Source organism: Cetorhinus maximus, chromosome 2 (genome assembly GCF_964194155.1).
Source record: "Cetorhinus maximus chromosome 2, sCetMax3.hap1.1, whole genome shotgun sequence".
NCBI classification, from domain to species: Eukaryota; Metazoa; Chordata; class Chondrichthyes; order Lamniformes; family Cetorhinidae; genus Cetorhinus; species Cetorhinus maximus.
In genome coordinates this window covers 43,672,912-43,700,321 of record NC_135880.1, presented here as the reverse complement: position 1 = coordinate 43,700,321, position 27,410 = coordinate 43,672,912, and the positions used below count along the sequence as shown (strand labels likewise).

The 27,410-nt window shown below is 42.0% G+C and overlaps 1 protein-coding gene across 3 annotated transcripts in view; it reads left to right on the top strand.

Moving 5' to 3' along the window:
• The window catches only part of fcho2 (FCH and mu domain containing endocytic adaptor 2), a 262,256-nt gene that overhangs the window by 90,862 nt on the left and 143,984 nt on the right, over window positions 1–27,410 (top strand). For all 3 annotated transcript variants that reach the window (XM_078564063.1, XM_078564079.1, XM_078564071.1), the window contains one exon: window positions 26,419–26,571. In XM_078564063.1, coding sequence (XP_078420189.1) covers window positions 26,419–26,571 — 153 coding nt within the window. The remainder of the gene's footprint in view (window positions 1–26,418; window positions 26,572–27,410) is intronic.

The window sequence follows — 27,410 nt, the reverse complement described above, 5'->3', positions numbered from 1 at the left end:
CCAAAAAGTTCTTTGGATTTGAGCTTTTGAAATATAATTTCCATTTCAAGTATTGTACCAAGCTTCATGTATTTCAATTTGGAATGCACTGCCCTGAAAAGTTGATGAACGCAGATTCAGTCGGAACATTCAAAAGTGAATTGGATAAATACTTGAAAGGAAAGGAAAATACTTGGCACTGGGGAAAGAGCATGGAGTAGAATTAATTGGACAGCTCTGCAACAGTGTAGTGGGCAGTGATGCTCTCCTATTGTGCTATATCATTCCATGATTCTAGGAAACTGTGGTAATCAAGTGGTTATTGTATTGTCTCAGGAATTGAAACACATCAAAAGCAAAATCTGTGAAATAATAAAATAAAGAGTAATTAAAAGACCCCTTTAAATAGTGTTTTATCGGGTTACTGTGACTTCCAAAATGCTTTGCATTCAATGAATTTATTTGGAAGTGCAGCCACCTATGGTCAAAGATCATTTTCAGACAGAAACTCAGTAATTTTTTTGAAATGTGCTGGCATTTGATAAGATTAAGATTGTGGATATTCCTATCTGTAAGAATAAAACATATCTGAAAGGTAGAGAACATTCTATCACAGCCTGTCATCACATGCTATAAATTACACACTGTTTGACTTTAAATTTCAATTTTCACTAGCAGATATAAAATAAGAACTTTGTTTCCTGAAAGAGGAGTAACTGCACAAAATTGACTTAGATGTTACTGATAAATTTGCCCTATTTTCTACATGTTACCATTCTGCATTTATTGGCATATGCATCTACTGCTTAAAAAAGTACTTTCAAGTGGATTCCAGTATGTAGTTTCATATCTATTGTAGTTGCAAAATTGATTCTGAAAGGTAACTCTCCCTCTCCAAAAACAAAATGATCAAAACAATATATTTGTTAATTCTTGTAATGAATCTGATACATCAATAAATTATTGGTTAACTGTCAGAAACCAAGATTAAAGCAGAAATGCTAGAAATACTCAGGTCAAGCAGCATCTCTAGAGAGAAAAACAGACTTTACATTTCAGACGATGACCTTTCACCAGAACTGGGAAAAGTTAGAAAGAATGAAAGGTTATTGACCTGAAATGTTAACTCTGTTTCTCTCTCCACAGACGCTGCCTCACCTGCTGAGCATTTTCTATTTATTATTATTATAGGTTTTAAGCAAGTGAAAGGGGGAGGGTGGAAAAAAGTACTAAAGGGGAGGACAGTGGGAGGGAGGTGTGGTGGTGCAAGGCCAAGGAGAGTGGTAATGCGACAAGTAAGGAAAGTGTGAATGGCAGGATGATGAACGACTGCTATCCAAAAACTAGAAAAGAGAGATAAATGAGAGTAAAACCAAAAACAGCCAAGAGAGGAAACATAATTTTGTCAGATATTAAGGCCTGAAATAATTGATCTGTGTTGAGTTAAGAAGGCTGTAAAGTGCCTAATCAAAAGATACTGTTCCCCAAGCTTGCATTGAGTTTCATTGGAATGCTGCAGTAGGCTGAGGACAGAGAGGTTGCTGTGGGAGCAGGGTAGAGAGTTAAATGACAAGTGAAATTTTTGCCACTCCAGTGTGACATCACCATTGAACACATCTTCCTCCAGTTTCATCATTCCAAAGGGACCACTCCCTCCATGACACCCTGTACTACTCCTCAATCGACCTCGATACACCCTGCCCAGATAATGGCACTTTTCCATGCAAATGCAGGAGATACAATACCAGCTCATTTACCTCCTCCCTCTTCACTGTCCAAGGCCCAAAGCTGTTCTTTCAGGTGAAACAGTGATTTATGTGTACTACTTTCAATTTAGTTTTCTGTATTCCCTGCTCCCAAAGCAGTCAGCTTTACATTGTGGAGACCAAATGCAGATTTGGTGACTGTTTTGTGGAACGCCTCCGTTCAGTTCGCAAGCATAACCCCAAGCTTCCAGTCGCCTGTCATTCTAATTTTCCACACCTATTTTTCCACACTGACATTTCTGTCCTTGGCCTGCTGTAGTGTTTTAATGAAGCTCAGTGCAAGCTTGAAAAACAGCTTCCTCTTTTGATGAGGCACTTTACAACGTTCTGGACTCAATTCTAAGTTAAAACAATTTGAGATCATAACCTGTGTTTTGTTTTTCTTTCTTGGCTGGTTTTGGGTTTGCTTTTTTGTTTTTTTTTGGCTTTCAGATAGCAGCTGTTCATTCTGCAGTCCACATCTCCTCTTGACGCATCTTTTACTGTTTTACTTGTCCCTTTTATCACTCCCTTTGGCCTTGTACCATCAATTATTTTGCCATTTAATCTCACCTGTCTTCCACCCCATCATAGATCTTCCCTTTTCTTCTTTTTCCCACCCTTCCCCCTTCACTTGCTTAAACCTACTACATCTCTATCTCTTCCAAGCTCTGATGAAAGATCATCGACCTGAAACATTAACTCTGTTCATTTCTCCATTGATGCTCCCTGAGCTGCTGAGTATTTCTAGCATTTTTGTTTTTATTTCAAATTTCCAGCACCCATTAGATAAATAAAGATTACTTTGGTTAGACTTGTGCCTCATTTATTCTGGAGCAGCCACAGCAGTATCAGATTCACTGTCATTTTAATTTTCTACCTACTTTTCCACACTGACCTTTCTGTCATTGGCTTGCTGCAGTGCTTCAGTGAAGCTTAATGTGCTGTGAATGCAGAATTGCATGCATCACATACATCAACCCAAACATATGCATGGAATACACTGCTTAGTCACCCAGGATCATGATGTAATTTGGAATGATAGTACAGAACTGATGACATAATTAGATCCTTTTTACCATTAGAAATTTAAAAACAGTGCAGCATGCTGATCAAGTTTGAAATCAACTGCAGTAAGGGTGTGAGATTGTCTTACAGCTAAAAAAAATTGATATATCATCAGAGTTGTACAAGGCACTCGGTATTCGGGTGGTTTTGGAGTAGAAGAATAATATGCAATATTGCTGTGCAGAATTACTGAGGCATTAATCAGAAATTCACCAGGTGGATTCAAGAAACTCACTTGAGGCACTTTAGTTCTGTGTACAACTTTAATAATCCAAAGTCTACCTGGCTTAATGAAGCATTGTATTCATAGCTGGATATAGATAATAAGACATATTTAACAATGTTAAAAGCAAAGGGATAGTCAGAGGAAGGGCAGGGATGATTAGGAGGCAAAAAATAAATCTTGTGGAGGCAGAAAGCAGGACTGAGATATTAAGTGAGAATTTTGCCTCTGTCTTCACAAAGAAAAGAATGCGGCCAAAGCCACAATAAAAGAGGAGGATGTAGATAAATTAGATAGGATAAAAATAAGTCAAGTGGGGATGCTTAAAAGGTGGGCAGTGCTCAAAATCTAAAGTAGAAAAGTCAGCCAATCTGGATGGGATGCACATTAGGTTGGTGAGGGATGTAAAGGTGAAAATAGCTGTGTCCACTATTTTTCACTCCTCCTTGGGTTTGGGAACAGAGGGCTAGATATTTGTGAATGTTGCACCTTAATTCAAAATAAATCAAGTACTATATGCCAGTCTGTCCAACATTGGTGGTGGGGAAAATTCTGGAGACCATAAACTGGGACTGAATTCATTGCCACTTACAAAGACATGCGTTAATAAATACCAGCCAGCAATAATTTGTACAAACAAATTGTATCTAACAAATGTGATTGAATTCTTCCATGTATTATAACCATAGCAGATGTTAATTGCTAAGCAAACTAAAAACCAAATCCCAGAGGGAAACTTGGCTTATGGGCCATATACTTTTTTTTTGTATTCTGAAAACGAGACATAAACATTCTGATCTCAGCAGCAAGAAGTCCAGTAAGACACTTGGGATTTTACAAATGAAAAGTAAAGGATTTAATAACAAGAAGGAAAGAAACCTTAAGCGTACAAGATTACAATTACACAGTTAAAACTAGTCTTACAAAACATTCCCCCAAAAGGCTCCCTATTGGGTCAGACCCACAAGTAAACACCTTCCAAGCAACTCTCCCTTATAGATGTTTAGCTTTAAAAATCCAGTAATATTACCCAAGGCAAACTGCTGTAGCTTTATAATGGCATAGCACATGACCTCTTAAACTCTCTCCCACTCTGCTGTGGAAACCCAAGACTTCAGAACAAGACTGCTTTTTTCTGCCCAAGACTTTTCTGGCTTGACTGGATGGCTGATTCAAACTGCATCTTTCTCCCAGTCTAGAGCTGTTTCCAGGAGATTTTCCTCACATAGCCAACAGCCAATCCCAAAGCATTCCCATAAGTCTAAAATACCTTTCCCCATTTTCATCTCAGGTTCCATTGTTCTCACATCTCTTTCAAACTCAAATCCTTCCAAATATATAATCGTTCATGTTTCTATTTTGTCTCTGCTTTCGAGTCAATAAAATGTAATAAACCGTCTTTTGTTTACCCATGGAACTGTAAGGTGCAAAAATGTTTCTTGGTACCTCTGACTTTCCTTTGATATTCAGATGAGCTCAACTTATCTAAAAATGCAAATTTTAAATCAAACCTATTTACTTGTACCTCAAACCACCATAATATCTCATTACAAATTCACCAACCTAATGCCTGTATCCTTTCATGTCTTACCTCCCAGACAACCTTTCCCCAGCTTAATTGAATCATTTATACACACACACACACATGCACAACCTTCTTCACAGAATAACACAATGTTCCCCAAAAATATTTCAAAAAATTACATCCATTCTCACACTTCCCTCCTTGCAAAAAAAATGAACCATCATAATTTCAAAAAGATGGTTTCATTTTCTCAACCCATTTTGTATTCCTTACTACATTTATCTATACAAACCAAACTATTACACTATAGTGTACATGCAGCAACCATGAAAATATATACAACTCTGTTGTAAAAACTGATTTCATTCCTGTCCATTCTCCATTTGCCAATATCCAAGTTCTTTCGAATTTTAAACTCCTGACAATGTATCTGGAATAAAATTTTCTTGTCTAGCCACATGTACAATTTATATATTGACCCCTTACAATAATAAACTCCATCGCAACAGTCAAGCTTTTTTGTTTCGAAACTTCTCCAGAAACTTCTTGTAGCAACTCAGCACCAACACCCACAGCATTGGTGTCAATAGCCAACTTAAACTGCTTTGTATGATCAGTTGCTGATAGAACAAGTGTAGTAGTTAGCACAGCTTTCAGGCTATCGAATGCATTCAGACATTCCTGTGTCCATTGGAATTTTCTGTTTTTTAATAATCCAGTCAGTGGAGGAACCACACTGCTGAAATTTGGCACGAATTTCTGATAAAATCCACTCATGCCTAGAAATCTCAAAATTTCTCATTTTGCTGTAGGCATTGGGAATTCCACAATGGCTTTTACTTTTGCATCTCGTGGGGCCACTCAACTATGCCTAACAGTGTAGCCTAAATATGTAACTTGTGCTTTCACAAATACAGTTTTAGCCAAATTTACAACCAAATTGGCTTCCTGCAGCCGATCAAACTGTTCCTTTAAATGTTGTAAATGCTCCTCCCACGTTTGACTTAATACTATTAAGTCATCAATATAAACAGCAGAATTACTCAGTCCTTCAATCACTATGTTAGCCTCTGAAATGTTGCTGGTGCATTTTTCATATGAAAGGGCATTGATATAGACCATCTGGCGTCACAGAAGCTGATACCTCTTTTGCCCTTTTCGATAAGGGTACTTGCCAATATCCTCACAGCAAGTGAATTTTTGTGATTAATGTTGACTGTCCTGCAATTGAGCTAATTTTATTGGATTTAATCTATATGGGTATTGCCTTATTGAAACTGAATCCCCCACATCAACGTCATGCACAGCTAAATCTGTTTTCCCCAATTTATTTCCACAAATTGCTTTTTGTGACTGCAATAGCTCTTTCAGAGCACTCCAACAATTTTCTGGAAGGTAACCTAACACCACATTTAAATTATTAAATACTTCCTCATTGTCCAATTTAATCAGAGGAAGGTCAGTTTTAGAATCGTTAATTTGTACCCCGTTTTCTTACTTACAACTACCAGCACCCCCTCTTGTTTATCCTCTCTGTCAAAGTATTTTTTGAGCTTATTTACATGGCACACTTAATGACTCTTCTACCTGAGCTATTCACTACATGGTTTACCTCACTCAGTTTCTCTTCGATCTGGTAAGGTCCACTAAACCTTTATCTGCATTTGCCTTCATCACTTGTTGAGATATATTTAAATGTTTCCTAGCTAGCTCACATGCCTTACTTAATCTTTCTCTGAATTTCGTCACATAATCCAGGAGAATAGTTTCAGAACTTTGGTTCAGGAGAAATTAGTGAGTCAATTTGAGTGGTCTCCTTACTTCATGACCATAAATTAACTCGAAGGACTGAACCCTGTTGACTCATTAGGGGCGTACGAAATAGCAGACAGCAAGAATAGAATCCCTTGATCCCAATCATGAGGATAGTCTTGACTATATGCTCTAATCATAGTCTTTAAAGTCTGATACCACCTTTCTAATGCACCTTGTTATTCAGGGTGATAGGCTGACGACCTAAATTGCTTTATTCCTAGGCTGTTCATTACTTCTTTAAACAGCTGTGACATGAAATTCGAACCCTGATCCAACTGTATTTCTTTTGGTAATCCATATCTTGTAAAGAATTTGGTTAACGCCTCTGCAATCACCTTTGCTGTGATTTTCCTGAAAGGTATTGCTTCTGGAAATCTTGTGGACACATCCATGATTGTCAGTAAGTACTGATTTCCGCTTTTAGTATTAAGGAGGGGTCCAACACAATCAATCAGGACCTGTTTAAAAGGTCCCTCAAATGTTGGAATTGGAATTAAAGGTGCAGGTTTAATTACTGCTTAAGGTTTTCCTGTCACCTGACATATGTGGCATGTTTGCGGAATTTGACTACATCCTTATGTAGTCCAGGCCGATAGAAATGTTTTTGTATCTTAGCTTCAGTTTTCCTAATTCCCAAATGTCCAGCCATTGGAATTTCATGAGCCGCTCTCAAAATTTCATTCCGGTACCCAGATGGTATTACTACTTGGTGCACTATCGCCCACTTTTTATTTGCCGGAACATGAGGCGGTCTCCTTTTCCTCATTAACACATTGTTCTTAATATAATAACACTCTTGAATGTATTCTGCTTCTGATTCAGGATAAGCTCTCTGGTATAACTGCTTTAAGTCTGGATCCTGCTGCTGTAACTTCATTAACTTCAATGAACTAAACACCTCAACTTCATCCTTTCTAATCTTCTCTTCCTGGGTAATCTTTTCAAAGATTGATCTAGCCAACTGAATTTCAGCATCCTCCCTGTCTTTTAGATTCTTCCTCTTCCTGTTTGAACTTCTGCGTCTGTGACCTCATCACCAGACAATCTGGAAATAATCCAGGATGCTCTTTCTGTAAAACTTCTGTTTTCTGTGTCTCCACAGGCTACTCTACTACAGTAGGCATAGTCAATGTCTGTGACCCAGCTATATCATTCCCTAGAATAATTTGAATCCCTGCAGTGGGCAATTTCTCTACTATCCCAACAATCACCTCTCCTGTTTTCAAATCACTTTTAAAATTTACTTTATACAATGAAATAGGTTTAACTGCTCTATAAATCCCACTAATTAATTCTGTCTCCTGCAATAATCCTTATGGACAACAGATGGCACTATCCCATAACATTAAGGACTAGCTAGCCCCCCCCCCCCCCCCCGTGTCCCTTATAATTTTGACATCCTTTCCTGCTCTTTCCTGTAAACATGGATACACTTTCCCTTTCCATATAAAATCTTTAAACATCTCTGTAGCCTGCCCTTCAAAACTCCCTTGGATAAGTTATGAACACATTCCCACTTCTCTAGCTACCACTGATTCTTCCTTCTCCATCTGTACAAAAGCTACTGCCCTGTTCTGCCCCTTAATTTCAGAGCTCACAGCACTCCTACTTACAGAACTCTTCTGAGTTCCTATTACTGCATTAGGCCTCCTTTTTAACCTCCAACAATTTGATCTCATATGTTGAGCCTTATTACAATGGTAATATATCAATTTCCTCCCTTCAACTCTACTTTCCACCTTTAGCTTGATCCTTTCTACTAACACTTTTACTATCACTAGGTTTTCTATATCTCCAATTTCTGTGCTGATTTCCATATGACCCTTTTCCTACATGCAGCTGTTTGTGTGAAATATATGTATTGGCTAAAACAGCAGCTTCCCTGATCTTTTTGCTATCTTTCATCTAAATACATCTTGATGTTTACTGGAATGCCATTGCTAAATTCTTCCACAATCATAACCTCTCTTACATTTTCAAAAGTCTTGTCTAATTTTAATGCCCTGAACCATTGATCCCAGAAAGTTTCTTTTTCTCTTGCAAACTCTACAAAAGTCTGAATAAGTTTCTTTCTTATAGTCCTAAGCTTCAACTAATAAGCTTCAGGGACAAGTTCATAAGCATTTAATATTGCCTTCTTTACTATCTTGTAGTCTGTAGATGCTTCCTCTGACAAGCTAGCATATACATTCATTGCTGTACCTGACAAAACACTTTGTAACATTATTGTCCAAGTCTCTCTCGGCCAATTCAATTTCATAGCTATCTTTTGAAATGCGGTGAAATATCTTTCAACTCCATCCTCTGTAAGTTTAGGCACCAAACGAAGATTCTTAGTTAAATCAAATTCCTCAAAGGAATCAAAGTCACCATCTGAATCACTAACTCTCCTTTCTTAGTTTATTTTAAGTTTCACTTTAGACAGTTCATACGGCCTGGCTTCCTTCTCCCTCTGAAGCTCTCTATCTCTTTCCTTCTCTCTTTCCTCACTTGCTAACTTCTCTCCCTCAAGTTGAAGTTCAAGCTTTCGCATCTCTTGCAGTCTTTTCTTTTTCCTTTTCCTGCTCCTCTTTTTCTCATTGAAGCTTTTTTATTTCTATTTCTTTTAGTCTATCCCTTTCTTTTTCAAGTTTTTTCATTTCTCTTTCTTCCAATTCAAGCTTTTGCCTTTCTCTGTCACTTTCTGTGTCAAGCTGCTTCACATGCAACTGAAGTCTTACTACCTCTAGCTGTGACACACTAGTTTCAGGTGCCCCTTCCTCCAACTTTAAATGCTGAGTAAGTACTGTAATCATATCAACCTTATGAAATTCCGCTTTTATCTCTACCTGCGCTTTATCTGCTAACTCTCTCAGCTTTGTTTTAGTCAGGGATTTCAAACACTCCATAGTCACATTTTCCACTCCCAGAAAAGTCTTAGTAATTGCCAAAGCCATTTTGCAGTCCAACCACTTCAAAAACCCTCAACACAAAACTCCTGAGTTCAGTGTTCTTCAAGTACTTGTATACCTTAGATTGACAAATTCTAACCCATCAGGGAATTTTAATAATCCCACAAAGAGCCCCCAAATTTGTTATGACCACAGCAGATTTTAATTGCTAAGCAAAACAATCCCAGACAGAAACTTGGCTTACGGGCCATAACTTTTTTTTTTGGAATTCTGAAAACGAGAAGAAAACGTACTGATCTCAGTAACAAGAAGTTCAGTAACACTTTTGGAATTTTAAAAATTAATGGTATAAGTTTTATTAACAAAAAGAAAAGAAAACTTAAGCACTTAAGATTACAGTTACATAGTTACAATTAGTCTTACAAAACATTTCCCCAAAGACTCCCTACTGGGTCAGACCCACAAGTAGACACCTCCTAGGCAACACTCTCTTATAGATGTTTAACTACAAAAATCGAGTAATGTTACCCAAGGCAGACTGCTGTAGCTTTAATAAAGGCATACCACAAAACCTCTTAAACTCACTCCCACTCTGCTGTGGAAACCCAAGACTTCAGAACAAGATTGCTTTTTTTAGCCCAAGACTTTTATGGCTTGCTGGATGGCTGATTCAAACTGCATCTTTCCCCCAGCCTAGAGCTGTTTCCAGGGGATCTTCCTCACATTGCCAACAGCCAACCCCCAAGTTCTCCACAGTAAGTCTAAAATACCTTTTCCCCCACTTTCATCTCAGGTTCCATTGTTCACACACCTCTTTCAAACTCAAATCCTTTCAAATATAAAATCTTTCATGTTTCTATTTTGTCTCTGCATTCGAGTCAATAAAATGTAATAAACCATTTTCTGTTTACCCATGGAACTCCTGTAAGATGCAAAAATGTTTCTTGGCACCTCTGACTTCCCTTTTGATACTCAAATGAACTCTCAACGTATCAAAAAATGCAAACATTAGATCCAGCTTATTTACTTGTACCTCAAACCACCATAATATCTCATTGCAAATTCACAAACCTTATGCCTGTTTCCTTTCATGTCTTACCTCCCAGACAACCTCTCTAGTAACCTTTCCCCAGCTTAAATGAATCACGCGTGCACACACACGCACGCACACAGCCTTCTTCACACAATAGTATTCCCCAAAAATATTTTTTAAAGAAATCCATTCTCACAAATGAAGTAGTGCAGGAGATTGATGAAGGTAGTGTGGCTGATGTCATGTGTGTAAACTCTCAAAAAGCATTTGAAATTTAAAGTAAAAGTGCACAGTATTGAATTTTACTAGGAAGAATGAGTAGAGGCAATATTAACTAAATTGTACAATTTAAGAGGATGCATGAACAGAGAGACCTGAGGTTTCCACAAATAAATCTTTGTGGCTGCCAACAGAAGTTGATAAAAAGCATCTGACTTCCTTGGCTTTTTGAATAGAAGCAGAGGGTAAAAATTTCAAAATTTTCTGGTGATGCCAAGCTTGGAGGTGTGGCAAACATTGAGGGTAATGGCAATCAACTGCGACAGGACATATAACTAGCAGAATTGGTAGACAATTGGCAGATGGAATTTAATGTGTAGGGAAATATGAGGTGAAGCATTTTGGTGGAAGGGATAGGAGGAGTCAATATAGATTTAATGGCGCAGTTCTGAAGAGTGCACAGGAACAGAGGGATCTGGGGTTCATGTGCATAGATCTTTGAAGGTGGGAAGAGATACTGAGAGAGTAATTAGCAAAGCATATGGAATCTTGGGCCTTGTGAATAAAGGTATTGAGTACAAAGGCATGGAAGTTATTCTGAACCTTTGTAAAGCTCTGATTAGGCCACAATTATTGCTCCTGTCCTGGTCACCACACTTTAGGAAGGATGTGAGGATCCTTGAGAGGGTGCAGAGGAAGTTTACCAGAATGCTTCCAGGTATGAGGTAACTTAGCTAAAAGGTTAGGTTGGAGAAGTTGGGGTTGTTCTCCATGAAGCAAAGAAGATTGAGGAGATGAAAACAGCAAGTGCTGGAAATATGCAGGAGGTCTGGCAGCATCTGTGGATAGAGAAACAGAGTTAACATTTTAAGCCCAATATGACTGTTCAGATTTCCAGCATCTGCGGTATTTTGCTTTTATTAAGGTTGAGGGAAGGTTTGATAACAGTGACAAAGACTATGACAAGTTTAGGTAAGATGGGCAAAGCTGTTCCCATTAGCTTATGGTGCCATGATTGGGGGACATAGATCTAAGGTTTTGGCGAAGAGATGCAGGGGGATGTGATGAAGAGCTTTTTTACGGAGTGAGTAGTAATGATCTGAAACTTATTGCCTGTAAGGGCGGTGGAAGCAAAGATGTTCAATGATTTCAAAAGGAAATTGGATGGACACTTGAGGAAAATTTGCAGGGTTTAGGGGAAAGAGTTGGGGAATGGGGATTACTGGATTGCGCTATAGAGAGCTAGAATCAATTTGATGGGCTGAATAGCCTCCTGTGCCGTTATGACTCTAAAAGCAAGGAATTTATGATAAGCCTTTTAAAAATTGCTCTGTAGGTCTCAGCTGGAGTTTTGTGTCCAAGCCTGGGCACAACACTTTAAGAATGTTAAGAGCGTGTAGAGGAGATTTGCTTTTTAAAAAAAATTCATTCATGGGAAATGCATTTTGGTGGCAAGAGGCTGCATTTATTGCCTACCCTCGATTGTCCTTCAGAAGGTGGTGGGCAGCTGACTTTCTTGAATCATTCTAGTCTTCGTAGTGTCTGGGAGAGAGTTCAAGGATTTTGAACCAGTGACAGTGAAAGAACAGCGATATAGTTCCAAGTCAGGGTAGTATGTGTCCTGGAGGGGAGCCTGGCATTCTGGTTTTTGCATGTACCTTCTGCCCATGTCTTTCTAGGTAGGTGTTGAAGAAGTCTTGGCCAGTTGCTGCAGTGCATCTTGTAGATCGAGCTCATCCAACTTTTTCACTTGATTTGTACCACATTTGCAATTGTTTCTCACTCAAGGGGTCAGTGCGCAAATTTCAGAAAGATAAAGGTTTGGCACAGCAACAAACTGAATTTTTTTTAAAAGGTGCGGTATTAAGGAAAGAAATAACACCTGAGCAAAAGTAAGGCAATGTCAGAACAATAAATTGTTAAGTTAAAAAACAGCAATTAATAAAAATGACCAGTAATTAATAAAAATGACCAGAGTGTGAGAGGGTCATGTGTGTTTGTCCAGGTCATTGTGTATGTGTGTGTCCGGCTCACACTCAGTCTCAGGGTTCTCACTCACTCACCCTCATCCACTGTGAGTGGGTGTGTGTATATGTGTTGGTATGTGATGGTGACAGAGAATGAGAAACCTGAGTCTGGGGGTGGAATCGTACCAGAATTGCACTGAATGCGGTAGCGGGCGTGAAAAATGATGTTTTACCCACCGGCTGCAGTGGCGGGTTTTTGTGCTGTATCACCCCCTTCCCCCCATATAAATTATGCAGTCATGAGAAAGACGCCGTCTCACTGGCAGGCAGCCTGCGATTTGCCCGCCATGCCGTTACCTCTCCACTTCCTCATTCAAGGCGCCATATTTAAATTGCAGCCGGGAGCTCTGTTCTCAGTGCTTGCAACCCAGACTGCTCCAGTGAAAGCATGGCCCCAAAAGCCAAGAAGAATAGAGGACTGCAATACAGTGATGCATCCCTGGACACCGTGAAGGCCCTCCGCGATATCCTCCATCCCCGCTCTGACTGCAGGAGGCCCATCAGTCTCAGCACTCCAGCTGGGGAGGCAGTGGCAGAGGCGTTCAGTGTCAGCGCTTCACACAAGAGGTCGGTCATACAGTGTAGAAACAGGATGAGCAATATCATCTGTGCCACCAGGATAGGTCAACCATTTCTTCACTCTCAACTCAAACCCTCATCACACATTCACTGGCATCTCAAAAGAAATCCACCACTCACTCTCACACACACCCTCACATCTCCATCTGGCCTCATGTCCTCTGGAGATCACCTCCTCATCCCATCCATAACTCCACTCAGCACACACGCACGCCTGGCATCCTTCTCATTTGGCCTGGCATGCGCCTTGCTCACGCTCTCTCCATCTGTCTTTATGCAGGACAAGATCGTGCACAATCAACGGGAGAGGACCCAGACCAGGGGTGGAGTGCCGGACATCAAGGCCCTCATACCGTTTGAGAGTCTCATGCATTGGAGCTGGCTGGAGAGGACATGGATCGTTCCTGCGGCAACGGTGAGGTCAGTGGCAAGCATCCACGTGAGGATCCTGCACCAGATCATCCCTTTGTCAATGCTATTCTGAGTCCACTACTGTGTGTAATGCAGTTGCCAAGCACTAATAATCTCCACTTCTCTCCTAGGCACATCTGCCATGTTGCCCTAAGGCAACCTTGACCCTGACTCCAGTGTTGAGAGCACCTCAGATGAGGACCCTGAAAGCAGCACCGTTGAAGACCCATCACAGCACTCCCCAACATCCTCCCCCAGTGCAGTGACACACACCTCAGTGGGACCTAGATGTAGAGCAGCCTTGGGATCACAATTTGGTAAGCACAGCACACAATCTATTCCACAGCAGGCGGAGGCAGGGACATCCTAGGTCACCGACACTTGGAAGACTGCTGGAGGCAAGGAATCTGCTGAGCCCGAGTCAGATGATGAGCCCTCTGGACTCGATCCTCAATCAGTTGTTGGAACTGTAAAGACGATCATGGGAACGTTAGGAAGGGATGTCTAGCGCACGCCTCAGATTGTAGGGGATGACGGAGGAGTCCGTCCGCCTTAAGTCTGAGGTGTTCGCATCGTCATGCTGACACACTGAGGTCAACACTGGCAGAATGGTGGCCGCCATGGAGACCTTGGTCCAGGACATTCGGTCCTGCACTGCTGCGAGGGCTGAACCCCATCACTGACGCCATAGTTGGCATCCAAAGCTGTCAACGCGAGAGGGGTGCGGGGCAGCTCGATCTCACTCCAGCTTGCCCTGCTCCTCAAGGAGTCAGCCAGGGACTGTTGAGCACCTATAGGGAGGAGGAGCAGCTGCAAAGCACCCCAGGGCCATCCACCCATGTGACTTCGGGAATGTCCAGCCGATCCAAATCCCCTTTTCCTATAATCCCATCATCTCCAGCTACACAGGCTGAGGAGGGTGCACCTGGCCTCAGCTGGACACCCAAAACAAGCTGGGGCCCTCAAGGTTTCGGCCCTCCAGAGGACGCCCATCAAGCCATCATAGACAAAAGGGTGCAGCAGTCAGCTGGCTGCTGCCACCTCCACTGTGAATGTCAGGGAAGCAACCAAGATGTAGCAGCAGGGTTAGGAAGGTTACGAAGTTGTAGTTGCACCATGTGGGCACGGGTGTTAATCACTTGTACATAATGTTCGCTTTGTAAATAAGCTCCCAAGAATGTCACTTTGCCTATGGCTCCTTGTTATGATGAGCAATGTTCATGTCATTCAGATGTGAATCTTTGGCTCCCACACAAGGTGTCTCAGTCCAGGGCCTCTTCCCTGTGCTGTGTGTAACTTTCAGAGCAAAGTGATGGCCTGGTTTCACACTTGCTGGACACATCAGTGATGCCTGCACCTCATTGGAGCTTGTCATTGCTGCCAGAATGTCGTGGGCAGGCATCACAGACTTTATTCATTTTCTCTGTGTGCTCTCAGCACCTTTGAGGTGGACCTGACCTCCATGCAAGGTGAGGATGTCAGAACTGTCCTCACTGCAGCTCATCATCATCTTCCACAAATTTTGAGGGTCTCCCGAGCACGCCTGCCTTGTCTGGCCAGTGCGATGTCCTCCTAGCCGGCATCCTCGCCTTTGAGGACCTTTATCACCCTCACCCCTTCAACGTCCTCCTCATTGGAGGAGACATTCAGCTCTTCTATCTCCTCCTCAGGCAGGTCCTCCGCCCATTGCAGCGTCAGGTTGTGTAACACGCAGCAAACCAAGATGATGCGTGACACCCTCTATGGACTGTGCTGCCGTACTCCACCAGACCTGTCGAGGTATGAGAACCTCATTTTCAATGTGCCAATTGTTTGCTCCATCGAAATCTGGATTGTAGCATGAGCCTCGTTATACTGTCTCTCTGCTGTAGTCTGAGGCTGCCGTACGGGTGTCATCAGCCACATCCTCTTTGGGTAGCCCTTGTCCTCAAGGAGCCAACCCTGCAGCCTCTGTGGACCCTGGAAGATGTCAGGGATCTGAGACCTGTTAAAAGATGTAAGAGTCGTGGATGCTCCCTGGGAATTGTGTGCAAACCTGAGCCTATCAGTGGGAAATGCAGGACAGGAACAACCTGTGATTGGAGGAGCAGCCCTTTGCAAAATCTTGAATTTCACTCACCTGTATTTTGAAGTTACCAGCCTGTCTTACCAGCTTTTGCACATTGGCTCTGTGAGCTACCAGTTGGACATGCCTATTGAAGGTGGTGTTACAATCTCCATAGAGACTGATTTACAGCGAGAGGGTGTGAGAGAAACAGCGTGGTCATTTACAGGTAGAGAGCATGAGAGAAACAGCATAGACATTTACAGGGAAAGAGTGTGAGAGAAACAGTGTGGTCATTTATAGCGAGACAGGGAGCGAGCGTGAGAGAAGTGGGGCTTTTAACAGTGAGAGAGTGAGAGAAGAGTGTGGGACCATTAAAGAGCGAGAGTGAAAAGAGCGTGGAGAGCAGCTGATTGGTGAGTATTTCTAGTCTTTGAAGTAAAAGTAAGGTCTTTGGTTCGTGTTTAGATCTCTAGCCTTTTTTCTCTTTTTCTTAAAGATAGCTTGTTAAGTATAAGATCGATACTGGTGTGTATGAAAAAATTATAGTAAAGTGTAAAGAGTGGGATACGAGAGTAATTAATTGATAAATTGAATAAAATACGATAGCGATGGCAAGACGGATGATGTGTTGCCGCTGCAGCACGTGGGAGCTGTTGGACGCCAAGGTGACCCAGAGCGAACACATCTGTGCCAAGTATTTGCAGCTCGAGGAACTTCGGATCCAAGTTAAGGAACTGGAGTCCGAGCTGCAGACATTGTGCCACATCAGGGAGGGGGAACGCTACCTGGACACTTTGCTCCAGGAAGTGGTCAAACCCGTCAGATTAGGCAGTTCAAATTTGGTCTGTGGTCAGGGGTAGGAGGGTGTGTCTGCAGGTGAAGCAGGTTTCGAGACCCAGGGGGTAGCATTCGAGGAGCCTTGGCTCCTGCAACTGCAGGGACTGCAGGGAAGATGAGTGTACTGACCACAGCACCGTGGTACAGGGAGCCATTCAAGTAAGGGGAGGAAAGGGGAACGTAGTAGTGGTAGGGGACAGTATAATTAGGGAGATAGATACTGTTCTCTCCAGCCATGAGTCCTGAAGGCTGTGTTGCCTGCCCGGTGCCAGGGTTAAGGATACCTCCTCAGGACTGGAGAGGAGCTTGGAGTGGGAGGGGAGGGATCCAGTTGTCTGCGTTCACATTGGTAGCATCGGCATTGATAAGACTAGAAAGGAGATTCTGCTGAAAGAATTTGAAAAGATAGGAGCTAAATTAAAAAGCAGAACCTCCAAGGTAATAATCTCGGGTTTGCTACCTGAGCCATGGGCAAACTGGCATAGGGTAAATAAAATCAAGGAGTTAAATGCGTGGCTCAGAGATTGGTATGGGAGGAATGGGTTTCAGTTTATGGGCCACTGGCACCAGTACTGGGGCAGAAGGGAGCTGTTCTTGTGGAATGGGCTTTACTTGAACCGTGCTGGGACCAGTGTCTTGGTGAACCGAATAACTACCTGTAGAGAGGGCTTTAAACTAAATAGACGGGGGGAAGGGTTCTGGAAAGGGGATACGTAGGCTTACAAAGCAAAAGGTCATGGCAGATAAAAACAAAAAGCTAAAAGCTACTGCGGATGCTGGAAATCCAAGGTCATGGCAGCCTTGCAGGGCAGCTATTTAGGTAATGATACCCAGAGTGTGACAGGAAGGGACAGAGTGTACAAACATGAAAAAACACCAGCAAATAGGGTCAAAGGGGGAAAATATGGTAAAAAGGCAAAATTAATGGCCCTTTACTTAAATGCACGTAATATATGGAGCAAAATAAATGAATTAACGGCACAAATAGAGGTTAATGGGTATAACCTTATAGCCATTATGGAGACGTGGTTACAAGGAGATCAAAGCTGGGAACTAAATATTCAGGGGCATATAACTTTTCGAAAGGACAGGCAGGAAGGAAAGGGTGGTGGGGTAGCTTTTTTAGTACTAGGTAGAATAAGTACGATACCTAGAAAGGATCTTGGATCGGAAGATGTAGAATCCATATGGGTGGAGGTAAGAAATAACAAGGGGAAGAAGACGCTGGTGGGAGTAGTCTATAGGCCCCCTGACAGTAGCTATACTGTAGGATAGAGAACAAATCAGGAGACAATGAGGGCATGTAAAAAAAGCAGTACATTAATCATGGGTGACTTTAATCTTCATGTAGATTGGGAAAATCAAATTGGCAGAGATAGACATGAGCAAAAATTCATCGAGTGTACTCGGGACAGTTTCTTAGAACAATATGTTGTGAATCCAACCGGGGATCAGGCTATTTTAGATCTGGTAATGTGTAATGAGGCAGGTTTAATAAATGATCTCAGAGTAAAGGATCTCCTAGGAAACAGTGACCATAAAATAGCAAAATTTAACATTCAGTTTGCGAGTGAGAAACTTGGGTCGGAAACAACTGTGCTAAACTTAAATAAGGGTAATTACAATGGAATGAGGGCAGAATTGGCTGGAGTGGACTGGGAAACGAGCTTAGTAGAAAAGACGTTTGATGAACAATGGCAGACGTTTAAGAAAATACTTCACGACTCTCAATAAAGATATATCCCAGTGAGGAAGAAGGATTCAAAGAAGGGGGTAAACCAACCATGGTTAACCAAGGAAGTTAAGGACAGTATCAAATTGAAAGAAAAAACATACAATGTGGCAAAGATTTGTGGTAAGCCAGAGGATTGGGAAACTTTTACAAACCAACAAAAGATGACAAAAAATAATGAGGGATAAAATAAACTTTGAGGGTAAACTAGCAAGTAATATAAAAACAGACAGTAAGAACTTCTTTAAATATATTAAAAGGATGAGGGGGACCAAAATGAACATAGACCCCTTAGAGATTGAGGCTGGGTAAATTATAATGGGGAATCTGGAAATGGCAGAGGAGTTGAATAAATACTTTGCATCAGACTTCACGGTAGAAGACACTAATAGCATTTCAAAAGTACTAAATAATCAATGGGCAAAAGGGGTGGGGGGAGGAAATAAATACAATAACTATCGCTAGAGGAAAAAGTACTAGGGAAACTAGTGGGGCTAAAGGATGATAAGTCCTCTGGACCTGATGGGTTGCATCCTAGGATATTAAAGGGAAGTAGCTACAGAGGTAGTGGATGTACTGGTAGTAATCTTCCAAGAATCCTTAGATTCTGGAGAAGCCCCAGAGGATTGGAGAACAGCCAATGCAACACCTTTATTCAAAAAGGGAGGGAGACAAAAAACAGGTTGCTATAGGCCAGTTAGCTTGACATATGTCATTGGGAAAATGTTGGAGTCTATTGTAAAGGATGTAATAGCAGAATATTTAAAAATACAAAATCTAATCAAGCAGAGTCAACATGGCTTCATGATGGGGAAATCATGCCTAACAAATTTATTAGAATTCTTTGAGGAGGATAGATAAAGGGGAACCAATAGATGTAATGTATTTGGATTTCCAATAAGGTACCACACATAAGGCTACTTAATAAGATAAGAGCCCGTGGTGTTGGGGGTAGTATATTAGCATGGATAGAGGATTGGCTGACTAATAGAAGACAGCGAGCTGGGATAAGGGGGGCTTTTTCGGGATGCAGCCTGTAACTAGTGGAGTGCCAGGGATCAGTTCTGGTGCCTCAATTATTTGCAATATATATTATTGACTTAAATGAGGGAAGTGAATGTACTATCACCAAGTTTGCAGATGACACAAAAATAGGTGGGGAGGCAAGTGGTGAGGATGACACAAGGAGTCTTCAGGGGGATATAGACAGGTTAAGTGAGTGGGAAAAAACTTGGCAGATGGAATATAATTTGGGAAAATGTGACTTTGGCAGGAATATTAGAGGAGCTGAATATTATTTAAATGGGGAAAGACTACAGAAAGCTGCAACAGAGAAGGATTTGGGGGTCCTCATGCATGAATCACAAAGAGCTAGCATACAAGTTCAGCAGGTAAAAGGGAAGGCAAATGGAATGTTGGCCTTTATTTCATAGGGAATGGAGTATAAAAATAGGGAAGCCTTGCTAAAACTATATAAGGCACTAGTTAGACCACACTTAGAATACTATGAACAATTTTGGTCCCCTTACCTAAGGAAAGATATACTGGCATTGGAGGCAGCCCAGAGAAGGTTCACTAGGTTCATCCAGGGCATGGAAGGATTTTCTTATGAGAAGAAGTTGAGTAGGTTGGGCCTGTATTCATTGGAATTTACAAGAATGAGAGGTGACCTTATTGAAACGTATAAGATTCTTAGGGGGCTTGACAGGATTGATGCTGAGAGGTTGTTTCCCCTTGTGGGAGGGTCTAGGACTATAGGGCATAATCTCAGAGTCAGAGGGCGCCCATTTAAGACAGAGATGAGGAGAATTTCTTCTCTCAGAAGATAGTCAATCTGGAATTCTTCACCGCAGAGGGCTGTGGAGGCTGGTTTGTTCAGTGTATTCAAGGCTGAGATAGACAGATTTTTAATCGGTAAGGGAATCAAGGGTTATGGGGAAAAGGCAGGAAAGTGGAGTTGAGGATTATCAGATCAACCATGATCTCATTGAATGGCGGAGAAGACTCAATGGGCCGAATGGCCTACTTCTGCTCCTACATCTTATGGTCTTATGGATAATTCAAATTCAGTCCTGCAGCTAATAGCTGAAAGGATAACGTGAAGATTTCATGATTGAAGACTTCGACTGTAACAAAGGATTAAAGCAATTTTGACTAAACCCTGTCTTTTTAGGCAAATTATACTTCAAACCACAAGACAGAACTTCCCCTTTTTCTTCTAGCACAGCCAAAAACTCATTCACAGATATACTTTACGCTGTCCTTTAAGTGTACATTCAATTTTCCTGGAACCAGTCCAGGGTTATTCCTAGGGTTTACTTCTGTTTTTCCCTTTCTCAGCCTGGGAACCTTTAATCTTAAAATTGTCTTTCACAGTGATGTTCTCTGTCCCAGTGATTCTTCCTCTAGTGCAAGCTTGGCGAATCTTCCAGCCTCATTTTAACTCCTCATGAATTTGTTTTTTTTAATCTGAGCATGAGCTCCCATCCACATTATTGTGTGGTGAACCACAGCATCTTGCTGCCCACAACTGCTCTCCCTCTCCCAGATTCTGGCAAACTAATCTTGTCTGTGAGTTCTCAACGATGTCTTGGACACTTCCCCTCGCAGAGCGCATCTCATGGCAACATGAAACACATGGACCTTTTTTCCGGATAGAGATGCTGATTAGCTATCCTTGAGAACTCAACTTTCTTTTATCTTGGAAGTAAATGGACATTTTAAAACACAATTGTTTACAACCTGACATTCTCAATATTTTTCAGGGACTTTGGAGACTCATAGTCTATCCATTGTTTGCACATAGCCTGCTAACATTGTCTCCATGTGTAAATACTATTATGATCTGATTAGGAACCAATAACTTTTTGTTTAAAGTGGACAAAGTTTGAAATCTCAGAGTTACCTGCTGGAGGAATAAAGCGACAGGATTCCAAATAAAACAAACAAAATAAACTTAACTATACCAATTCAGAAATGTAAACCAATCTCCAATTATAGCTCTTATACTCTAACATTCAGAATTAACTTGAGGTAAATATGAATCAACAGGCAAACTGTAGCCGATCACGCCACACTGAGTATTAAATAGCAGTTGCGACCAAGACAGATCCCACGGATTTGTCAGCAAGCTACCCACATGTCAGTGACCACTGAGAGTCACAAATTCTCATTAACTCTGTCATCCTCATGAGGGATTTCAACTCTTTATGGTCAAAGATCTAGCCTCTGAATTCCCTCCAAAAGCACTCCGACTTGGGCTGCCTCACCGACTAATCACCTCCTGATTGTTCAATCTCTTCCCCTGCGACTGCATTCCACGGGATTCATAAAGCTGCACTCCCACCTCTAATTGCCAGTTCACTTGCAACTTGTTCACTAGCTTCACTAAGCTGGCACTACCACTGGGTTTCTCCAAGCTCCAGTCTCCTGGCTGCACCAAGCTATAAATGGCTCCCAGGAATTCTCTGAGCCCTAACTGCCTCTAGCACGGAACCAGCGACCTTCTGCCACCTTCTCAGCTCCCCAGGACTTCTGTGAGTCTTAACTTCCTGGAGCCTGTTAACAGTCCCAGGGCTTCCCAGTGAGCATCAAACCCCATGAGGTCCAAACTGCAAATAACCCCTCTCCCAGCAAACACACAAATGAATTGAAACCAGAGAACCTTCTTAAGCTTAACCCATCTCCATGACAATGTAGCCTTTCATGGTTCACTGAATGTTTTTAAACTAATTTAGCTCTAACTCCCAAAATAAAACATCTCTCTGGACTGCACACCCGCTCCATCTCTTCTGACTTCATTTAACAAACATGGGTAACCTTCTGAATTTCCATTTTCTCTTAGGAGTTCTGGCAATCTCTAAAGCCCAGCATTTTAGCTACCTTATCTTCACAACAACAATCTTCCCAGACCTCAACATTATCTCTAACATATTAACATGAACCATGAACTACATATTCGTCACAAAACTTTGCACCTTCTTCCCAATAAAACAGTCTGGACCTCCTTTAATCTCTAACAATCATAACCACCCAGACTTGCTGCCAGACAGACTTTGGAGCAGGTCACATGACCCCTTTCAATTTACCTGAAATTAAAGACACAGTCCCAAACACAGCAATCTTATAAACCTCATAATCATAACAATGGAGTACACTGCAGCCACTGGTAGAGGAGGGAGCGAATGTTTGAAGTGCTGGTCGAGGTGCCCATCAAGCAGGCTGTTTGTTCTGGATGGTACTGTGTTTCTTGAATTTTGTTGGAGCTGCAATCATTCAGGTAAGTGAAGAGTATTCCCATCACATTCCTGACTTGTGCTTTGTTGGTGGTAGAAAGGCTTTTAGGAGTTGGAAGTGAATCGCATATTCTTACTGAAACATATAATATCCTGAGGGAACTTGATAGGGTGGATACCGGGCGGATGTTTCCTCTTGTGGTAGAGGCTAGAACTACGGGAAACAGTTCACAAATTAGAGTTCTCCCATTTAAGATGGAGATAAGGAATTTTTTTCTCTCAGAGCGTTGTTAGTCTGTGGAATTCTGTTCCACAGAAAGCAGTGGAGACTGGGTCATTGAATTTATTCAAGGCTGTGTCAGATAGATTTTTGACAAACAAGGGAGCCAAGGGTTATGGGCGGGGTGGGGTGGTGCAGACAGGAAGGTGGTGTTGGGACCACAATTGATCTTATCAAATAATGGAGCAGGCTCGAAGGGCTGAAAGCCTACCCCTGCTCCTATGTTCCTATGTTCACATGCTGGGTAATCCCCAGGATGTTGATAGTGGGAGATTCAGTGATGGTAATGCCATTGAATGTCAAGGAGCGATAGTTAGATTCTCTCTTGTTGGAGATGGTCATTGCCTGGCATTTGTGTGGCACGAATGTTACTTGCCACTTGTCAGCCCAAGCCTGGATATTGTCCAGGTCTTGCTGCACTTTGACATGGACTGCTTCAGTATCTGAGGAGTCACAAATGGTGCTGAACATTATGCAATCATCAGCCAACATCCCCACTTCTGACCTTATGACGGAAGGAAGCAGCTGAAGATGATTGGGTTGAGAACGCTACCCTGAGGAACTCCTGCAGTGATGTCCTGGAGCTGAGATGACTGACCTCCAACAACCACAACCATCTTCCTTTGTGCAAGATATGCCTCCAACCAGTGGAGAGTTTTCCCCCTGATTCCCACTAATTCCAGTTTTGCTAGGGCTCCTTGATGCCACACTTAGTCAAATGCGGCCTTGATGTCAAGGGCAGAGAGTCTCATTTCACCTCTGGAGTTCAGCTCTTCTGTCCATGTTTGAACTAACGCTGTAATGAAGTCAGGAGTTGAGTAACCAGAAACTGAACTGGACTAACCATATAAATACTGTGATTATAAGAACAGGTCAGAGCCTAGGAATCCTGAGGCAAGTAACTCACCGCTTGACTCCCCACCATCTACAAGGCACAAGTCAGGAGTGTAATGGAATACTCTCCAATTGCCTGGATGAGTGCAGCTCTAACAACACTCAAGATGTTTGACACCATCCAGTACAAATCAGCCCGCTTGATTGACACCCCATTCACAAACATTCACTTCCTCCACCCCCGACGTTCAGTGGCAGCAATGTGTACCATCTGCAAGATGCACTGCAGGAACTCACCAAGGCTCCTTAGACAGCATCTTTCAAACCCACAACCGCTAACATCTAGAAGGACAAGGGCAGCAGATAGATGGGAACACCACCATCTGGAAGTTCACCTCCAAGCCACATACCATCCTGACTTGGAAATATATCACCGTTCCTTCACTGTCGCTGGGTCAAAATCCTGGAACTCCCTCCAGCGGTTCAAGAAGGCAGCTCACCATCACCTTCTCAAGAGCAACTATGGATGGGCAATAAATGCAGGCCCAGCCAATGAAGCCCGCATCCTATGAATGAATAAAAAAAACATTCAGGAAGATGAGCAAAGCTTGGTCAAAGAGATGGGTGTTAAGAAAAGAGGAGTTTAAGGAGGAAATTCCAGACCTTAGGGCCTTGACAGTTAAAGGCACGTGATCAGCAAACACACATTTAAGGTAATAAAAGAATTAAAATGAAGAAAAGGAGAAAAAATTTATGCAGTGTAGTTATGATCTGGAATGCATTGCCTGAAAGGTTTGTGAAGCAGATTCAGTAATAACTTTCAAAGGGGAATTGGCTATATACTTGAAAAGAAAAAGAAATGCATGGCTATGTGGAAAAAGCATGGGGCTGGGGTGGATCAGTGTATGCATTGGGATCCCTAAAGCTCCATGTGTAATAAGATTGGCCTTATCGGCAATATTGGAAATGGGTCCTAAGTCATTTGCTCACCATGCAAGCTTGACACTGAAATAGGGCGCATCAAAGCTATCCTGTGGGATAATGGCTACCCTGATGAATTCATTGCTCACTGTGTGTTGCGCATACTCACAAATACGCCTAAGGCCACCAGTTTTGGATGTGAGAAGTGCCCAGTGTACCTCAAATTACCCTGGTAGGGTAAAGTATCTCAAAAATTTAAGCAACAGGTGAAGCTAGCCGTTTCGTGCTGCTATTGTGCAGTAGCAAGAGGAGTGGTATTTTCCACTAACAGGATGCTGCAGTCAAGCCAAAAAGACATTCTGCCTACCACACAAAAAGAGTAATGTGGCATATAAATTTCAGTGCCAGTGTGATGCCAGGTAGGTAGACTATGCACTAATGCCTGGCGGTGGATCATATCAAACAGCATGTCCTTTCGGCTGTTTGCAATATGCTGAGTACTGACCGTACTCAATCAGCCTGTGCTTGCAAAACTCAGAACATAATGTCTAATGTTAGATGTGATTCCATGTATAGGCAGCACTTGCTGAGCAATCCTGAGTATGCTAAGAATTACACTAACAACCAATTAAAGATTATCAGTCAGGCTCGCAATATAGCTCACTTATGCTTGCTGGAAGCTTCATATATTCATATGCAGGGACTTGTTCTGTGCAGACAAAAGGAACATGCCCGGGCATTGCACCTTTTTTGAATTAAACAAAAGTATAGGGGCAGTAGTTCCCTAGTGCATTTGTCATTACAACACCTTGACCAATAAGGTCTAAATTGCCAACTAATCAGCAATTTTCCTCATGCAGTATAAATTGTCGCTCCATTTGAAAGTTGGCATTCTTGTGTCGGTCCTGATGAGTGTACACTATTAAGCAGTATACTGGTTAAATGGAGAGAGATTGCAGAACTCGGTGATAGAGAGGGATCTAGGTGTCCTGGTATATGAATCACAAAAAGTTAGTTTGCAGGTACAGCAAGTGATTAGGACAGCAAATGGAATGTTGGCGTTTATTGCAAGGGGAATGGAATATAAAAATAGGGAAGTTGTACTGCAGCTGTACAGGGCCTTGGTAAGACCACATCTGGAATACCGTACACAGTTTTGGTTTCTTTATTTGGAAAAAGATATAATTGCATTACAGGCAGTTCAAAGAGGCTCCACTCAACTCGTTCCTGGGATGAGGGGCTTTTTTAATCTTAGGGAGAAAGGTCAAACAGGTTGCGCCTATACCCATTGGCATTTAGAGGAATGAGGGGTCATCTTATTGAAATATGTAAGATCCTGGGCGCACTAGATACCGAAGGATGTTTCCACTTGTGGGGGAGTATAGAACTGGGGGACACAGTTTAAGAATAAGCGGTCTCCCTTGTAAAGCAGTGATGAGGAGAATTCTTTTCTCTGAGGGCTGTTAGTATGTGGAATTCTCTTTCCCAGAAAGCAGTGGAGGCTGAGTCATTGAATTTATTTGACAGATTTTTGATAGATAAGCGAGTCAAGGGTTATGGGGGATAGACAGGAAAGTGGATTTGAGACCCCAGCCAGATCAGCCATGATCTTATTGAATGGCAGAGCAGGCTCGAAGGGCAGGATGGCCTACACTTGCGCTAAGTCCTACATTCCTATATCAAAGTGCTAGCACACGCACAATGGGCCAAATGGCCTCATTCTGTGCTGCATTATTTTATGATTCCATGATCTTGGGAGTGTTTTATGCTGACTATTTGTGCAAAATTGGATACATGTCTCATTTCTTGACTTTCCTTACATTGATGGTTAAATTATCCTAAAGTATTTTGCAACATATATGAATCATTGAATGATTAAAAATACATTATGACTTTTTTTGAAATTGCACTTTCAATAAATTCTAATTGACACCAATTAAAGAGGTTATTGAACTTAAGTTTTGGTATGACTGGCTACTAAATAGGAAATAATTCATTTTTGACTATTCCTTTATAGACAAAAGAAGAAGTGGCAGGGACCCTGGATGCTGTACAGAACATTCAGAGCATCACTCAATCACTGCAGAAATCTAAAGAAAACTACAGTGTCAAGTGTGTAGAATATGAAAGGTTAAAAAAAGAAGGGGCAACACAAAAAGAAGTAGAAAAGGTAAGCTCTATATTCAAAAAATAAAATTGATAGCCCCAGATTTTCTCAGGCTGAAAAGGAATTGCTGATGAAAAGGGCCATGAGAAGACAGGTGAGGGTGAGCGACTGTGCAGAAACCAGAAACACAAGTGCCCAGAATAGCAGGAAAATAACAGCAAGAGTTTAATGTGCTGTTGTTATTTGTGTATAAATTCATCCAGCAATTTGTGGTGAGGAAGAGATACCCTGTGAGTTGCCAGAAATTATTAGATGATTTCACCTGCTCTATTGTTAACCTAGCAGAAATGGGACCTCCAGGAAAAATTACTGGGGGCTCCTAAGAAAGGTATTGCAATAATCAAAGTTTACACAACTTACTGTCACTATAAGCTTAATTGCTTCTATACTGTGTATAGTGAGTGAATGGACATGGAAGTGCCATAGCTTGGCATGGGGGAGCATGCGGGGCCACAGGGGGTGGTTGGGGGACATCCCATGGCATGGGGGGCATTAGGGGGACCTTTTGAACTTACCTTTCAATAAGTTCCCTCATTCAGGCTATGGTTCACGACACCTCTAAGGTGCTGTGAACCACGACTCATTGAAAATCTGGCCAAACTCCATAAAAATTACAGAGGAGTAGGATGTGCCTATCCCCGCAATGGAGCTGGCTAGGTCGGAAGAGCAGGGTGCAGGCTTCCCACCCAAACCAGCCTGCACCCTTAAAAGGCTCTGGTGAAAATTGGAAACCCCGGGAACGGGGTTGGGAATCCTGGAAACAGGTCTCAGCCGTGATTTTTAAAGGTCCACTGAGTCTCCCTGCCTCCACAAAAATCCAGCCCATCACGGTTATGTGAAAG